General features: G+C 43.7%; 1 protein-coding gene across 1 annotated transcript in view; it reads right to left on the reverse strand.

Moving 5' to 3' along the window:
• The window catches only part of ABCA13 (ATP binding cassette subfamily A member 13), a 300,907-nt gene that overhangs the window by 99,351 nt on the left and 182,964 nt on the right, over positions 1–18,592 (reverse strand). Inside the window, exons 47-50 of the mRNA XM_065398392.1 lie at positions 13,967–14,216; positions 11,754–11,835; positions 9,541–9,659; positions 3,295–3,382 (exon numbers count right to left, since the gene is read on the reverse strand). Coding sequence (XP_065254464.1) covers positions 3,295–3,382; positions 9,541–9,659; positions 11,754–11,835; positions 13,967–14,216 — 539 coding nt within the window. The remainder of the gene's footprint in view (positions 1–3,294; positions 3,383–9,540; positions 9,660–11,753; positions 11,836–13,966; positions 14,217–18,592) is intronic.

Consider the following 18,592-nt stretch of genomic DNA (forward strand, 5'->3'; position numbering starts at 1 on the left):
TCACGGGTATTTTTAGTAATAGTCAGGGACAGGTCACAGGCAATAAACAAAAAATCAGGGAAGCCCGTGACCTGTTCCTAACTTTTACTAAAAATACCATGTGGGATGGGGAACTAACAATGGGAGTGCTGTGGGGGGCAGGAGGGAGACGTTACAGGCCACTGTTCTGGCCCAGGGCCAGACACTGCTCCAGCAGGCCCCGGGGCCAGATGCTGCTCCGGCAGGCACTGGGAACCACTGCACTGGCAGCCTCTGCTCCAGCAGCCCTGGGGACACCCCTCAGCCAGCAACTCCAGTGGTCCTGGGGACAACCCCCAACCCAGCTGCTTCAGTGGCCACCAGCCACTGCTCCTGCACCCCTGGGGGCAACTGCTGTAGCATGCCCGTAGCTGGCCACTAACTGCTGCTCCCACAGCCCCAGGGCTGACTGCAGCAGCTGCTCCAGCCCCAACACTGCTCTTGTGGCAGGGGCTGATCCACCCCACCCCACCCCCTGCTGCTTCAGCCCTGGGACCCCTGCTCTGGCGGCCCTGGGGCTGACAGCTCCTCCAGCCCTGCCATTGCAGAAGTCATGGAAGTCCCGTAAAGTCATGGAATCAGTGACCTCCATTGCAGAATCATACCCTTAACCATAAAGCACCAAAAAAGAAAATGTAAACAGTTTTTTTTTGTTTTTTTTTTGATGGACAAATCTAGATGGCAAAGGTGCCAAACCAAACTTCAGATAAGGGGCGTGTGCATGTCCTGTTTTAATAACTAACCTCCCTCCCTTGCTGGTAGTTTGGGGCAAGGCTTGGGTAAATGTTTCCACCTCTACTTCATTTACAAGAAACAACAAGGTTTTATCCCCTTTCCAACCTATATAAAATGTTTAAGGTCAGGGCTTCTTTCTATCCAGTTCCAATTTAACATTCAAAGGTCAGTTTCCTTAACACACAAGGCAACTCGCTTCTTCAGTGCCCTTCATTTCAACAAAAACACAAAACAGAGGTCAGTCACAGAGACCCTGAAACACACCTGGGAGACTGTTGTTCCCCTTCATGTTTCTGGACTCCCGCTCTAGAAGTTCTCTGAACAGTTGTATGAACCTTAAATAATCACAGAATCATGGAATATCAGGGTTGGAAGGGACCTCAGGAGGTCATCTAGTCTAACCTCCTGCTCAAAGCAGGACCAATCCCCAACTAAATCATCCCAGCTAGGGCTTTGTCAAGCCTGACCTTAAAAACCTCTAAGGAAGGAGATTCTACCACCTCCCTAGGTAACCCATTCCAGTGCTTCCTCGCCCTCCTAGTGAAAACGTTTTTCCTAATATCCAACCTAAACCTCTCCCACTGCAACTTGAGACCATTACTCCTTGTTCTGTCATCTGGTATCACTGAGAACAGTCTAGATCCACCCTGTTTGGAACCCCCTTTCAGGTAGTTGAAAGCAGCTATCAAATCCCCCCTCATTCTTCTCTTCTGCAGACTAAACAATCTCAGTTCCCTCAGCCTCTCCTCATAAGTCATGTGCTCCAGCCCCCTAATTATTTTTGTTGACCTCTGCTTGACTCTTTCAAATTTTTCCACATTCTTCTTGTAGTGTGGGGCCCAAAACTGGACACAGTACTCCAGATGAGGTCTCACCAATGCCGAATAGAGGGGAATGATCACGTCCCTCGATCTGCTGGCAATGCCCCTACTTATACAGCCCAAAATGCTGTTCGCTTTCTTGGCAACAAGGGCACACTGTTGACTCATATCCAGCTTTTCGTCCACTGTAACCCCTAGGTCCTTTTCTGCAGAACTGCTGCCTAGCCACTCGGTCCCTAGTCTGTAGCAGTACATGGGATTCTTCCGTCCTAAGTGCAGGACTCTGCACTTGTCCTTGTTGAACCTCATCAGATTTTTCAGGTAGTCTTTTTCAGGTAGTCTGAGGAAGGTCTTACAACCAATGGAAACGCACTAAAATCGCCTAGACTGCCAATCCCCCAACTAGACCGTAGGTCCCATCCAGTCTTCTACAGTGTCCTCTCTGGAAATATTTCCAGTGCACTTCAAAGGGCCTTAAGAAAAGTCTGAATTTGGTAGATGGAGGACTACTCCTACAGTCCCTGCCTCTAATGGATCACTCCAAAACAGTTAATAAGGAAAACCTCAGGTAGTGAGGTACAGTGCAAGACAGATGATTTACTGGTTAAAACATAAGTCTGAAAACCGACAGATCTGGGTGCTAAGCCTCTGGCTTGTTATGTGACCTCATGCAAGACACGTGAATCTCGCAGTTTCTCCAGCTGTAAAAGGGGAATAATACTTATGCATATTTGTAAAGTATTTTAGGAACATCTTATAAGTGCAAAGTATTATTTACGTTATTATTCTTGCAGTAGCTACTCCAGGGAAGCTTCTATGGATATAGTGACAGACTTTACTCTTTTAAATGCAATGAAATTGCTATATTTTATTTTGTTTGCTTAAAAAAAAAAGAATATTGATCACAAGACTGAAATAGTCATCAATAAAACACAATTGATAATTCACTTTACTTCAGCCAATTCTGAGATTGATTTTAGTAGGAATAGAAGGGAAATAAAGATAAATGTAGGCTGACTATCGGGAAATAGTCTTAAAAAGTGAGCTCAATTAGACTGTGAAATAGTTTCCCAAGGGAAGTGATGGAAACCCCTCATTTGAGTTATTTACAACTGAATTGCACAAAGCAGAGGATAATACAACAATCCTGGACAGAGGAATTGACTAAAATAATTTAGGATTTTTCCCAATTTTAAACACAAGGATTCTAAAATTACATTATTATACAGTAGAACCTCAGTGTTACGAACACCTTGGGAATGGAGATTGTTCGTAACTCCGAAATGTTTGTAACTGTGAACCAAACATTATTGTTGTTCTTCCAAAGATTTACAACTGAACATAGACTTAATACAGCTTTGAAACTTTACTATGCAGAAGAAAAATGCTGTGTTTTAACTGTCTTAAGTTAAATGAAACAAGCATGGAAACGGTTTCCTTCCCTTGTCAATTTCTTTTTTTTTAAACTTTCCCTTTATTTTTTTAGTAGTTCATGTTTAACATGGTTCTGTATTTGCCTTTTTTCTTTTTCTTTTTCTTTCTTTTTTTTTTTTTTTGGTCTTTGAGGCTGCCTGATTGCGTACTTCCAGTTCCAAATGAGATGTGTGGTTGACCAGTCAGTTTGTAACTTTGAGGTTCTACTGTATGTTAAGTGCCAAGGAGTTAGACTCTGAATATTTTGCCATTGCAACACGGATTGGACTCTATATGCATATCTTACCTTAGCCAGAGGCTTAGAGTATGTTTTATTCAGGTTTAGGTCTTGAAGTTCAGGGGATGTTTTCACACCAAAAGACCAGCCTCCATATCTAGTAATACAAAACAAAGTAATAGGAGGCTATCTTTCAGCAGCTTACCTTTCTTAGCATTGTGAGGAATGTTTTCTTGCAACACAGAATTCATAAACGTCTTTATTATTGTTTTACATTTCAAGTTAGAAGTACAGCTCAGCCCCATATAATCACGATACACCTCTACCCCGATATAACGCTGTCCTCGGGAGCCAAAAAATCTTACCGCGTTATAGGTGAAACCGTGTTATATCGAATTTGCTTTGATCTGCCAGAGTGCTGCTTTACCGCGTTATATCCGAATTTGTGTTATATCAGGGTAAAGGTGTATTTGTATTTGAAAGAGATGTCTAATCTACTCCTTATATACAGGTGAATGGTATGTGCCTTCAAGCAAACGTTTTCCCTTTGAACCCTGCAGATAAAGCCTCTATTTTCAGAAAAGGAAAACACAAATAAGCTGATGAGCAATGAAGGGGTTATGAGCATCTGGGGTAGTTTTGATCCTCATAAAAGTGTTTAAACCTTCAAAAGTTTCTGACACTCAAGATGTGTTTTGGTCATTTACCCTAAAAGCATAACTTTCCTCCATGTTATTAAATCAATTTCATGTAGCTTTTCACATGTATGTGTAACACTCTCTTCTTGATAAAGTTGCACCTGCTCAAATGTTTGTAATTATGTCACTCTTCAGTGGTTGACAATTAAGCTGGGCTGAAGTAACGCATAGGTACTAGATCGGGCCATGTCTCAAGCCCTGGCACCTGGAGTCATACGATTATGTCAGAATCAGAGTTTTCACTTAAATAAAAGTAAATTTCTAGCTCTCAGAATTGCAAAGAAAATCTTGAAATGGGACCGGAGTGTTACCAATACAGCAATGCCTGAGTCTACAGAAGGCCTGCAACAATAGCTCTGAGAAATGTAAATTGTCCTATTGATCTCTATGCAGTGTTAACTCCTAGATCTACTGCTCTGGGGGACCCTGCCAACACCACCCCAACAGAGGTCTCTGAATGGCAAGAAGGGAAGAGTGCAGAGAACCCAGGCCCACTCACCCTCCCAAACAGATACAGTTCAAGCGCAAGTGTAAATAATGGGAAGCTTCTATGGATATAAACCCCGATACCAGTGACAGATGAAGATTCTCCTTTAGCTCCAAGAGGCCTATGAAGCAGGAAGTCCCATGCTGCACATATACAATTTAGCTGACACGCATATGATTTGTCTGTACGTGACCAAGCATTTGATCAATGCTATTTTAGGGTTTTATACTGCTGCTCAACACTGTACTATCTGAGTGCCTATGTTATCCTGCCTCAGGCTCCGTGTCCCTCCCAGACCCTGGTGCCCTTTACCGTGGGGTTCTGCCCACTGCAGTACCCCCACTCTCTGGGTCTCCCCTCCTCCTATGCCCTCCTTGCCTCAGTGGCTACTGCCAGTCGTCATCTAGCCCCCTTTTTCTGGGGCAGACTGCATTCTGTAATGGCAACTCATCACTGGCAAGGAGGTTGGACCTGCTGCCTTTCTAGGCCCCGCTGTCTCCTTGCAGCCCCAGTACCTCCTTTGGCCTTCAGCCAGGCCTTAGCCTGGGGACTCACCAGACCCGAGCTCCCCAGCTCTGCCTGCCCTTCCCCAGCACTGCTCTGCTTCAGGTACCCTGTGCTCCTGCAGGCAGCTAGGTCCTTCCCACTCCAAGGCTGGAATGAGAGTTTTTGCCTTCTGGCCCTGCAACTCTTTTATAGGGCCCAGCCTGGCCCTGACTGGCTGCCTCCCAGCCTTTTCCTATTGGCTCTCAGCGCCAGCCCTCTCCCAGGGCTGACTTTTAACCCTTTCGGGGTCGGAGCGGGGTGAGTGCCCCGCTACAGCAAGTTGGGCATGTTGAGGACTTTCTACTGTGCAGTAATATCTCTTCAAGCAGGAGCTCTCTGTGCATTGAAACCATGAAGGAGCCACGCCTTGATGCCAAGAATCCCCAGGTTGGGATGTCGGGTGCCTCCTTTGTTCTGCGAGAGGAGGTAAGGAGTGGATTGGAGAGAGATTGGCGGGCACCTAGCAAGTTGTGACAGGTAAGGATACCGAGTCTGTTGGCCAAGTAGGAGCAATCAGTTCTCTTTTTATTTCTAATAGGACTTTCGACAGTTGGGTAAACAGAGGAAAGGTATAGAGAAGGTCCCTGCCCGAGGGGAGAAGGAGAGCATCACCCAGGAAGTGTTGTCCCATCCCTGCTCTGAGCAGTAGCATGGACATTTCTTGTTCAGGTAAGTGGCGAACAGGTCTGTGGTTGGTATCCCCCACCACCTGAATAGGTCATGAAGCACTGCTGAGTTTATCTCCCACTCATGGTCATGTGGGAATTTGTGACTGAGACGGACCGCTGTCAAGTTTTGAGTGCCCAGAAGGTAAGCCACTGATAGTATGGTATCATGGGAAATGCACCAGTTACAGAGTCAAATTGCATCTCCACAGAGGGAGGATAATCTAGCTCCCCTTCGGTGGTAAGAAGCAATGATGGGGAGGTTTGTGAAAAGGGGATCCCCTTTCAAACATCTGCTAGGTCTTTCCACCAGTCTAAGGACTTTTTGATCCTGGTGGGTAGTGACAGACATTTATCTAGTTTGTCTCTGATTTGTCTGTAAACTGAACTGGTCCACATCTGGAGGCATCACATGTGAAGCCTGGCATGTGGTATTACTGCTGTGCCTGCTGCCATATGCCCCAGTGTAGGCAGTGTCTGGGGCATATGGCAGCAGTGTCTGGCTGATATTTGTGGGCTGCTTTGGCCAGTGTCTATGAATGTGGCCAAAAAGAGGAATCTGTGTTGAGATAGGAGAGCTCTGACCTGTAAGGAGTCAAGGTCGGCGCCTATGAATTCCAGGTGCTGCACTGGAATGAGGGCTGATTTCTGGGCATTGATCTGTAGGCCCAGTTCTGTGAATAAGTCTATTGTAGATATGGTGACTCGGTGAACCTCTTGAAAGGACCAAGCTCTGAGGAGGCAGTCATCCAGGTAGGTGTAAATCACGATCCCTTGAAAGCACAGGCACAGCCATTACTGAGAGAACACTGGAGAATACTCTTGGAGTGGATGATAACACAAAGGAGACTACACTGTACTGGTAGTGGGGTCTTGACCTAGGGTAAATCTGAGGAACCATCTGTGAGACGGTAGGATTGAGATATGGAAGTACGTGTCCTGAAGGTCAAGGGTCGTAAACCAGTCTCCCTATTCCAAACATGGAATAATCATTGCTAGAGTGACTATCTTGAATTTTTGAGCTTTGACAAACTTGTTGAGTGATTGGAGTTCTAATATGGGTCTCCAACCACCCTTCCTCTTGGGTATTAGGAAATAGCAAGAATAAAAACTTTTGTCTTGTAGATGTTGAGGTCCTGGCTCTAAGGCTCCTAACCGGAGGAGACGATCTAGCTCTTGTCGTAGTAAACTCTTGTGAGAAGGGTCCCTGAAGAGGGACAGTCAGGGGGTAGGGAGGTAAAATGGATAGAATACCTATTCTGAACAATCTCCAAGACCCATCCGATGTTATGCATTCCCAGGTCTTGCACAACTTTGCCAGATGGTAGTCAAATAGGTAGGAAGCAGTGGTCAGCTGTAGCAGTTGGGCGGAGTGATCTATCAATGCCTTGACAAACACATCAGAATTGGTGCTTGGAAGTGGACTGTAGGGATGGGGAAGACTGTGGGGCCAGATGGATTAGGCCCAGGGAATTTAGTTTTCTTCCTGTGTGGCTTGTAGTAGTGCTGAGTCGGGTATTGGGAGATGCATGGTTTGTGCTGGGACTGTGGACTAAATTTCCTTTTTTGTCCTGGCTCCCAGCAAGCGGAGAGTGAACCTAGAATCTTTTAGGGTATGAAGAGAGGAGTCTGTTTTCTCTGTGAAGAGCTTGGTGCCTTCAAAGGGAAGGTCTTCGATGGTCAACTTCACCTCCTTAGGGAAGCCCAACAGGTGTAGTCACGACACATGTTGCATAACCACCGCTGTGGAGATGGATCGGGCTGCTGTGTCAACTGCATTGAGGGCAGATTATAGCACTGTCTTGGCCACTAGTGTTCCATCCTGGATGATGGCTTTGAACTGGTCACAGTGCAACTCAGACAGCTGATCAATAAAGTTGCTAAGTTTCAAATAGTTGACATTGCAATTGGGGCTTGGTAATTGGCAATTCGAAATTGTAGTATGGCTGAGGAATAGCTTTCTTCTCAAAGAGGTCCAAACACTTCTAATCCCTGTTGTAGGGAGTGGACCTCATTTGGTGTTGATGACCACAAGAGTTCACAACATCCATCATAATGGAGTTGGGTGGAGGGTGAGAGAAGGGGAATTCCATCTCCCTAGCTGGGACCTAATATTTATTGGCCCGCTTGAAAGTAGGCACCACCGATGCTGGGGTCTGCCGTTTGGTTTTGCAGGGTCCAGGAGAGCCTCATTAATAGGGCAGGCTATTTTAGAGGACAAGGAGGAGCGTAGTATGTCAAGGACCTTGTGATGGGTGTCCTTGATTTCTTCTAATGGTATCTGTAGAGTATCTACAACTCTCTTTGCCACGTCATGGAAAAGTCAGAATTCATAGGCCAAGGAAAATGGTGGAGGCATGATGGCCTTATCTGGGAAGGAGGAGGAGATGTTGGTCCTCAGAGTCATTTCCTCAATGCCACCCTCCTGTTCCTCCACAATCTGTTCTGGAGGTTCCAAGGCTCTGGATGCTGTGGCCGAAGGAAAGCATCTCAGGGGTTCACGGGTGAGGCTAGAAGCTCAAGAGGCATGGGGGTGATATGCAGCCCAAGGATCCCAGTATGGCCACTGGTGCTGGTGCCTATGGTTGGCTCTACTAAGGTGGTGATGGTGGGGCTGTCTAAGAGTATGACTGGGGACCCTCTTGGCAATGAGCATCATAGGGAGCATGAGAGGAGTAAAGAGACACAACCTCCTCTGGTTCTCTGTCTGAGTCTGCACTGGAGAGTGGGGCTGCGTGGCAGGGCAGCAGAGAAGATTCAGTGTTGAGATCCCAGTACTGAGAAGAGGAGACTCTGGAATGTCGGATACACAGAAATCTCTAGAGTGCCAGAATTCTGACAGTACCAACCAACTCGCTGCCACTGGCAGTACCGAGGGGGTTGGAGATCTTGCTCGCACCAACCAGTCCAGTGCTGGATGGGGCATCAATGCCAGTGCCATTGGTACAGTGCATACCAGCAGCATCTTCTTAGTGGAGAAGTTTCAAATAGTTGACATTGCAATTGTCTTTGTCCTCCAGCGCCGTTGACTTGGAGCCTGCCCTCATCAGGTCCTTAGGCATGTCAATGGCACATGCCACTCCAGATCTTTGTGAGCTGTAGGAACCAGGCTGGGATTATCTCGGTGCCAACAGTACCGAGGATACAGAGCATGCCAGAGATCATTTACAGCTGGCTCGGGGCTCACTCTGGGAACTTCCTGCTCTATTTTTTGATGACTTGTGAGAGGGGTCTGTGGCTGATTTCTTCAACTCACAAACCCTGCATGTTGAGGTCTGTGGGGAAGCCTCCTGTCTGCTGCCAGGTGATTCGGTGCGGGTCTGGGGAAGGTTAGAGGACCGCCTCCGTGAAAATAATCTTCTGTCTCAATTCCCTGTCCTTGTGAGGCCTGGGTCTGAGTTGCTGGCAGAGTCCACACTTCTGTGGAATGCGGCCTTCCCTGAGGCAGCATATGCACCGGGTGTGCTTGTCTGCTACACGGATGGCCTCTTTGCAGGAGAGACATTTGTTAAAGCCCAGTGAACCAGGCATACCCTGTGGGGGGGGAAGGGTCCCTGATGAAAAAGCGGGGGTGGGGAGATAAAGACTGTTTGTTTGTTTGTTCGGGAAGAAAGTACAAAAAGAAGAAACTACAACTAAGTCTCGGGAGACTGACTAACTATAGAAATGTAAAAGAAGGTAATGGTCACAAACAGACTGCTAATGGCTAAATCTCTAACCACTGGGGACTTGAAAAGGAACTGAGGGGGGTTAGCCTGTGTGCATTGGCTAGCCTCATAGCGGGGCACGAGGACAGACAGCACGTGTGGGCCTAACGGACACTTCTATTGAAGTTCTCCAATCAGCAGTGCAGGGATGCAAGCATCCCTACAGTGGAACACCCATATGGACACTACTCGAAGAAGAATTTTAAAATTACCTTGCTTTGTTTGTAGGCATGATTAAGTATTCTTCCACATTGAAACCCGAGAGGTTGTACAGAACATGCCCTTTCCTGTTCTTCAGGTAGGCAGCAGACACATTGAAGCTTGGACACTTCTGGAAAACAATATACATATATGAGTAAAGTTATTTTAAAAACCTCAGCGTCTATTTTTTTAGCCATGATTCTGAATTCACACTCAAACTTTACTGCCTTGCTTTTCAGCTGGACTGGCTTTTTCTGGCTTTTATAACTTTTCAACAAATGAGGTACGGTTTTTATGTTCACAGGACATCTGAAATCGTGGTAACTGCCACTAGTAAATCAAAGCCACCTTTTATTTCTGTTGTAACCTTATCAGTCAACTTTGTTTTAGAAACAACATTTTTTATGCATGCAATTTTGGGAAAGTTTACAGCAATGAAAAGGCAATGAGACTTTTACAGTCACTATCATTCATCTGCTGAAGCTGAAAATAAACACACAAAATTCACTGAACAGAGTATGAGGGGAAGATGGGATTCAAATTCATGTGATGTGTTTGATGAGAAATACATGAAAATGTTCTTTAATGATTTATGGGAATTCTCTCCTTGGGCCAGAGAGTGGGAAGAAGAAGATGATACAAAGATCTGGTGAATGAGGGGGAACGTATATAGTGGACATAAGCTCACAAACAACTATCTACTCCAAGATCTTTTCTCAGAGTCTGGCTTCATTTTCAAATGTGAGCAAATGAACTCAAAATACTGTCCTAACCACTTGCAGAATTCAAGTAATAGAGGGTGGAAGTGGGACTGTGATCTGTTCATTCTTATTACAGTTAGAAGACTATTGCAGGATCCAAATGAGGGTTTGGGAATAGATAGGGGGCAATTGGCTCACAAAGCCCCAGAGTGGTGTTGTTCACAAGTGCACAAGGTGGAGAACAAAAGTTCCCATGTGCAGGTGCCAGCCACATTTGCAGTCCTTGTGCTATCCTGCAGACAAGGACGGCTTCCTGCTAGTGTTTCACTGGGTTCCAACACCCCCTCCCAACCCCAAAGGGTGAAGAGGAGATGAGACCAGTCCCCAGCCTTCTCTGCACTGTCAAGTTGAGTTTGATAGCCATGGATCAAAGGCTGCTAAGACAGGTTTGAGCCCCAACTCCACAAATGCCCAGATCTTGGTTTTGCTGGGCTTATCCACATTCAGATTTATACAAAATTATATCTGAAATGTCTGACAGCTATCTTGGGGGAAAGCACACCTACAGTGGAAGCACACCTGCAGAAAATGACCTAGGGGTTACAGTGGACGAGAAGCTGGATATGATTCAACAGTGTGCCCTTGTTGCCAAGAAGGCTAACGGCATTTTGGGCTGTATAAATTGGAGCATTGCCAGCAGATCGAGGGACATGATCATTCCCCTCTATTCGGCATTGGTGAGGCCTCATCTGGAGTAGTGTCCAGTTTGGGGCCCCACACTACAAGAAGGATGTGGAAAAATTGGAAAGATTCCAGCAGAGGGCAACAAAAATGATTAGGGGGCTGGAGCACATGACTTATGAGGAGAGGCTGAGGGAACTGGGATTATTTAGTCTGCAGAAAAGAGAAGAATGAGAGGGGATTTGATAGCTGCTTTCAACTACCTGAAAGGGGGTTCCAAAGAGGATGGATCTAGACTGTTCTCAGTGGTACCAGTTGACAGAACAAGGAGTAATGGTCTCAAGTTGCAGTGGGGGAGGTTTAAGTTGGATATTAGGAAAAACTTTTTCACTAGGAGGGTGTTAAAGCACTGGAATGGGTTACCTAGGAAGGTATTATAATCTCCTTTCTTAGAGGTTTTTAAGGTCAGGTTTGACAAAGCCCTGGCTGGGATGATTTAGTTGGGGATTGGTCCTGCTTTGAGCAGGGGGTTGGACTAGATGACCTCCTGAGGTCCCTTCCAACCCTGATATTCTATGATTCTATGATGTCTTTAAAAAAAAGAAATTTGTTTCACATACAGTATCCTCACAGTAATACATTTCTGGAAGACATGATAGTTCACAAGGTTGACCTAGTGACTGCAAGTGTTTTGTCTAGATGTAGACTAATATTTTATACATTATTTCCCTGAAAACTTTAGAAAATGAAGTCAAAGCAATACTAGAGACAGAATGAAAATCACCAGTCATAATGAGCCCAATCATTAGTCTCATTTTGTTAAGGAAAGAAATAAAATATACCCGATGATCTGTGTCACACCCACATGCATCCAAGAATTCCTGTGGTGGACTAGGCTCAGTCTGCCAGCATGAATCATTTTTTCTACTGGAGCAAAAACAACAATAAGAACAATCATTAAAAGATAAACTATAATATTTTATCTAACAGTGGATGTTGAAGGAATGACAAACAGTTGCTGTATCTTGACCACCTCCATCTTCACCATCTCCACAACACTGGTGCTAAAACAATGGTTGTATTGTTGTTCTATTAAATTATGTCAATTTTATTCATCATGGATCAGTGTAATAACTTCTGACACTTCTAACTTGGTGGCTTCTAACTTAGCACTGCAAACATCTGCAGTGTGCGTGCAAATCAGATACTTTCCAGAGCAAACAGCCAATTAGCTGTACACCAGGTTTTTGTGTGCGTAACACAGAGGCAAGTAAACATACTACCGCAACCAGGCATGTCTAACTTGGAAAATCTGGCCTTCTATTTAATGAACATTGATTCAGTATAGTATCACTTGCAGTTACTGACTATATCACCAACCTTCATTCTTACTGACTTCGGGCCTGATCCAAATCTTGCTGAAATTAATTGGAAGATTCCCACAGACTTCAATGGGACTTAGAAGCCTATTATGTATTTCAGCTAGAAGCCAGCTCATTCATCAATACAATTTTTTAAAAGTCATACTAAAATGGTCAAACAAAGCATAAGCTGTATATGGATATACTACATAAAATAGGACATAAAATTATTTAATCACAGGATTCCGTGTTATCCATTCTTTTACTTTTGGAGGCACAACTATTACACTTACATTTCACAAGGAAAGATTGAATCCAGTGCTCTACATCTAGTGAAGATTATTGCTATTCAGGCAGCTAATAGCTAATAACTGTTTAATGACAACATATTATTACATTAACATAAAATCTTACAAAGCATATTGAGTCTCTCCCCTGTGCAGGAATCTCTGTAACAATAGCAGTAATCATTAGTCACTTAGTTAAAAACAGTTGCATTGTTCACACTTACACATCTTGTCTTGAATAGGTGCATGGGTGATCCTGGCCTGAAAAATGTCTCAACAGCACATAAGAAAGGTTTCCTAGATCGTCACTTTCAGTGCTGCTCAGAAGATAGGGGGAATAAATAAGGTAATTAGAACTAAGGAGACCCACATTCAGGCACATGAGATAGAAATTGAGGCAGCATAAAATAACTGTTCAAAACATGCTATATAGTCACAATATCTTTGAGACAGAAGCATAGCTCACAGTTTATTTCAGTGATTAAAAACTAACATTTAAAAAACCCCTAAACATTAAATGTGAAGGAATTCAAAGTAAAGGTTACTACATGGACCTTAACTCTGCCTATCCTCCAATTACTGGCATGAATCTCCACCAGTGGCCATAAAAAAGAAATGTAAGTCTTTCACATTACATGTATAAGTTCAACAATATGGATTTTTACTTTATGATAGAAGCTGCATCCTCCTTTTTGACCTATGTCAGGTACAGGAAGCATCTCTATCCAATATTGCAAGGAAATATATAGCACTGTGGTGGTCTGCTGCCTGTATTTGGTAGAGAAAAGGACTGCGGACCCTGTAAATTGGGCTGCACCTACAGACATTGACAGATACAAAGGAAACACCTGCAGAGCTAGTACGTTCTACAGCCATAAGTATAGCAACTAAAAGTTCAATAGCAGAGACTCTAGATCTTATAAATGCTTGCTTGCATTTGTAGACCAAGGAAGCTTTGTAGGCAATGCCTACAGACCTAGTAAACTAAGCAGAAATAAGCTAAAGCAATAAACACACGCACACGTGTATGATTGTATGCACACACACACACACACACACTATATAAAAACCCTAATGACCCATCTTGAAAGAGATTGCCCAATCCAGCCTGATCCAAAGCCTCTGCCCTTTCTCCCCCATTTGCTTTGTACCTCAACACATAAGAAGATGCATTTCTGCTATTTAAATAGATGTAATTTACCCATCACTATTATCCACAAAATTGAAATAAGTGACTAACATAATTTTTTGATGGGGTGAGCAGCTCTCAAGACATTTTGTTTTAAAAAAATCCAGTCACTATAAAATGTGAGTTTGATTACTCTGCTTAGAGGGGGAAAAAAATCTTAAATAATCAAAAATGACGACCCTGCTCCAGAGTTGATGATGATGAATGTTTTTTTTTACCTAAAGAAGGAGGATTCTACATTGTCATAAAGGCCTGGCATCAGCTTGAGTGAAGGATAATCAGTAGCTAATGGCTTCACAGTAAACAACGCCATTGCCATGGCAACAAAGAGGACAGGCAGCAGAACATTTGATAGAGTTCCTCTCCAGTCTCGCCTGGTGTGGTGAAACCGCTTCATTAAAAGGGCAGCAATCTGTGTGAAAACAAGCCTTGTTCCACGCACACTCTGGGCATCCAGGAGTGAGTTACCTGCCGGGAGACAAACAAACCTCTTCACAAACATGAACTGTCATTTCTGGGAAATCACATGATTCTTATCTGATGCTAGATCCTCAAACAGAGAACATGGTGACCCCTTAAAAAAATGTCTCTCTCTCCCTCTCTCTTTACCTTCCCTGGGAAACATTTAGTCCCTATCAAGGATAAAAATAAAACAGCCATAACAATAAATGATTATAAAACAATATCGCAGGCCCAATCTTGCACTCCTGACTCAGATAAAAATAACTACGGAACTCAATGGTGGAAGTCCATGAGAGTTTTGATTGAGTATGGGCTGTGGTGCAGTTGGAAGGAACTAGAACAGTAAAACTACAAACAATCCTGCTTACCATTTTCGGTATAAGGCGTTTTGTCTTTTCAAAGTACTATATAAATATTCTCACTCAAATTTCAACATTTAGCCACTGGCCTCAGGAGGAGGCAGTGTAGAGCTGCATTGCTCCACAGGGAGTACAAGGGGCCTCAGAAATGTACAAACCTGGCCACAGCAACCCAGAGAGGATTTTGCCGCCTGCAGCAATATTTGGGATAGTGCAACGTTCTCCTATGATGATTCCTGTGGGACCCATGGTTGTGAGGCACCTCGCTATTACCTGCCCTTAGCATGAGGGAGTCTTGTCTGTGCCAGCTGTAGACCAGCCTTTGGCAACACAAGCACAACCTTTCAGGCCTCTGCAGGCCTTGCTCTCCCTCTACAGGTTAGCAATAGGCACACACCAACCCCCAAATCCTCTGAGTGTCCTTCTGCAATGCTCGGCGCCTGTTCCACTGAACACACACTCAATTGTCTGATTTGCTACTCCCAAAGGAATAGGACACACCAACTTACAAGATTCAACTCAGGATCCTCACTCTACTTCACACACAACATATATTTTACACAGACACAGACACACACCAATAATAGGTTTATTATCAAAGAACAGAGATTCAAATGACAGAACGTAAGAATATTGGAAACATAAAGCAAAATCATAACATCTCCTACAAGGTAGCATATCGCATGTCATTCTCTCAGCATTTTCAACCAGGATGGCTGAAATCTCCCCTCGTACAAGATCAAGCCCGCTGGCAGCTCATCTTTATAGATGAAAGGATAACCGGAGGTTCATCTGCACCCCAGACATAGTTTCAAAAGTTCATTCTCACTCCTAAGTAGGATGACCCCTGCTGTTTTTGTTCTTTCCCACAGCCCGCATAACCTGTTGATTAGCATCTTGCTCAGACTGTAAATGGGTGCCCATTGCAAAACAACCAATACTTAATTTGCACATGACCAGCCAAGTGACATAATTGTTTCTTCTCCCTTGCCTCCACTCCGCAGGTATGAAAAAAAGTGGTGGGACCAAGGTCCCATCTCATCTCTGCCGCCTTTGGGGCTCTGTGCACAGCTGGGAGAGTGCTGAGTATACAATTTTGTCAGGCCCTTGCCCAAGCCATGAAAAGGGAGTGGCTTCCTTCCCTGCATCCTGGATAAGTGCCTGTTATTATAGTCTTGACCTGTGTGGACATCAAGGATCTGATCTAATGCTCACTGAAATCAATGAGACTTTTTCAGTTGTCTTTAATAGGAGCTGGACCACCTATCAAGAGAAAATATTATATCATCACAGGAACTAAACATGAAAAAGTCCCACTAATGCATTCAGTTCGTCTCCCTGTCAATACAGGAATCTCCCCTATAGTACATTTTCTAATGCTTTATCCAACCAAACTGATGGATCCAAATCCCAGCTGATAGATCTTCCATCACTACCCTATAGGAAACCCCATTCACAGTTAAATCCCTGTGAATTTTGCTAATTACTTCCTCTTCATTCTTGACATTAATACCCTTCAAATACATGTAACACTATTACCATGGCCCTTACCCCCATTCAACTGTAGGTTAGCCAAACTCTCTCTCTCTGCATATGGGTGTGTGTGTGTATTTATATATTTATATTTCAACTTTCTCTTTTGGTTAAAATACACTGGTCTCTGGGGTTGCTTTTTAACAGCAGGTGTCTGTAGTGTAGTAAGACCCAATGGCTTGTTTGCACTAGGGCTCAATAAGATCTAAGAAGAACAATCATATCTAGTTAAATTTGTCCCTCTTATCTTGCATTCTATATATTGAGCTTTTCACAGATGTTATTTCCGCACTAGATTTTAACCATTGTTTGTGTAGGTGCTCTCAATTAGCCTCAGGGTCAATTGTCTCTTCCCTTTCACAGTTTCTTCTGGTGCACGGGAATTTTCTTCTTTAATTTTGAAAGGTGACTCCTCATATTGGCATGGGGCAGTGTTTTATATAGAGAATCATTTCAGTTAAACATAAAATGATGGCAGTTGCAGAGGGAGGGGGAAAGGTTAGTGCGTACAAATCCAGAAGAAAAGAGTTAGTTTTGATACAGATAAGGGGAGAGAAGTTGGACTGATGAAAATAGAGGCAATATCAAAAGCTAAATTTACTTCAAAAGTTTGGCTTTTGAAGAACATAGGCCAAATTCTGTGCTCATTCCCATACTGTGTATCCTCAGTGGAAGTCCATTGATCTGCATGGGCCATTGCACAGAACTTGGCCAATGGGTTTCTTGTTACATTCAAAATTCTGTACATTTTGTAACAAGAAACTGCAATATTATAACCATACTTCAAGTAGAGTTTGCTGAAGACAGCATAAAAGTGTCTTTAACTAAGGCTGTATTTTTGTAACCTACACCTAGGGGACTGGTGAGAACAGGTAGGGAACAGGAAGTAAATATTAAGCCCAGTGATGAAATGTTAAGCTTTACTCACTGGAAGTTATGACCATTTGAATTAGCATGTTTGGAGGGGAACAAAAGGAGCAATATCTTCCTTGGAGAAATTCCGCCTCTTTAACTCACAATCTTCGCACCTTTGGCTCCCTACTTTGTACCAATCCCACGTAGCTCTCCATTCATGCTCTGAAATGACGGTTGAAAACTTTGGCATAACTTTAATTTCAGCAAGAGTCACAATTTAAGAGGCTCTTATGCTTGAATTCCCCAGATATCCCCACAGAGGCAGCATCACATATTGCAGGCTTAATTGTGGCTTTGAAAGCCATGGCAACGGAAGGGGGATGCAAGCATGCGCCATACTAGTGGATTAGCCACATGATTCTGTTTCCAGACCTCTGAGGCAGCCAGAATGCTTCCAGGGTCCCTAGAGAGACACCACCTCTCTGTTTTGAGAATTTTTAATTTGCAGTACGCATTCCCCTGACCTCAGACCTCCAGCTGGTGCTGCCCCAGCATAGATTCAAAGAGGCTCCCTGCTTTCTATTCTCACTCTGCTCTTGGGCTCCCATGCGGTGTCAGTCACGGTAGGCTATATGAAGGGTCACAAACTACAATGCACTTCTGCATTAAATATGCTACTGAGCCGAATTATTCACTAAGGGCTTGATACAACACCCATTGCAGCTCACAGACATTTTTCTACTGACTTTGATGGACATTAAATCAGGGTTGGGAGCATTTATCCCACTCTTCTCACCTTCTTCTTCCCCTCACGAAAGTGATTTTTTTTTTCAGAACAAGGAAAACAAGCCAGACAGGCTGAAATAAATCACTGTAAAATCTCCATGAAAGAGAAAGCAGAATGTATTTCTCACATGGCAGGAAACCTCAGAACCCAGCTCCTTGCTCACCTACCAGGGACACTTCTTACATATAAAGGTGCAGGATGCAGAAAACAGTCTCATAATGTAACATCCCCCTACATTTATAGCTGCACATGCCACAGTTTGTATCTGGGGTTTTGATCCATTAGAGAGAGAGGAGCTTAGCTACAAAATTCAGATCCATATATGCATTCCAAACCCCACTTCACAGTCCTGGAATGTTTTGATGTTGGATTTAGGAGCCATATTTTTAAGACTGCTTAAGAGAACACAACTGTAGTGAAAAAAGAAGAGAGTTGGTTTAACTGATCTCTTATGTACTTTTAAATCTCTACCAGGAATACTGACCAAAATTTTTGAATGTGACAAGGGATTTTGGATGTCTGATTTAAGACACCTTCAAGTACCCTGGTTATCAGAGGATGGTATTCCACACTTTCTGAAAATCAGACTCTCTTAAAGCATCTCACAATTGAGGCACATAAAATTAGTGACTTTTTAAAGTCTTGATCGATGCATTTTCAACAGAACAGTATGTTGCTGAGATAAAAGCACAAATGAATAACATGGCCACATGGGAATAAATCACACAATGGGATTTGAATCATTCACAGGTTCAAGGTAAAAGACAAATATGGTGATTTATTGGGGGAAAGTCTGACAATGAAAATGAAACTGAATTCACCTGCTCCTCAGGAAAAAGAGAAGAGAA

The sequence above is a fragment of the Emys orbicularis genome, chromosome 2 (genome assembly GCF_028017835.1).
Source record: "Emys orbicularis isolate rEmyOrb1 chromosome 2, rEmyOrb1.hap1, whole genome shotgun sequence".
Taxonomy (NCBI): Eukaryota; Metazoa; Chordata; order Testudines; family Emydidae; genus Emys; species Emys orbicularis.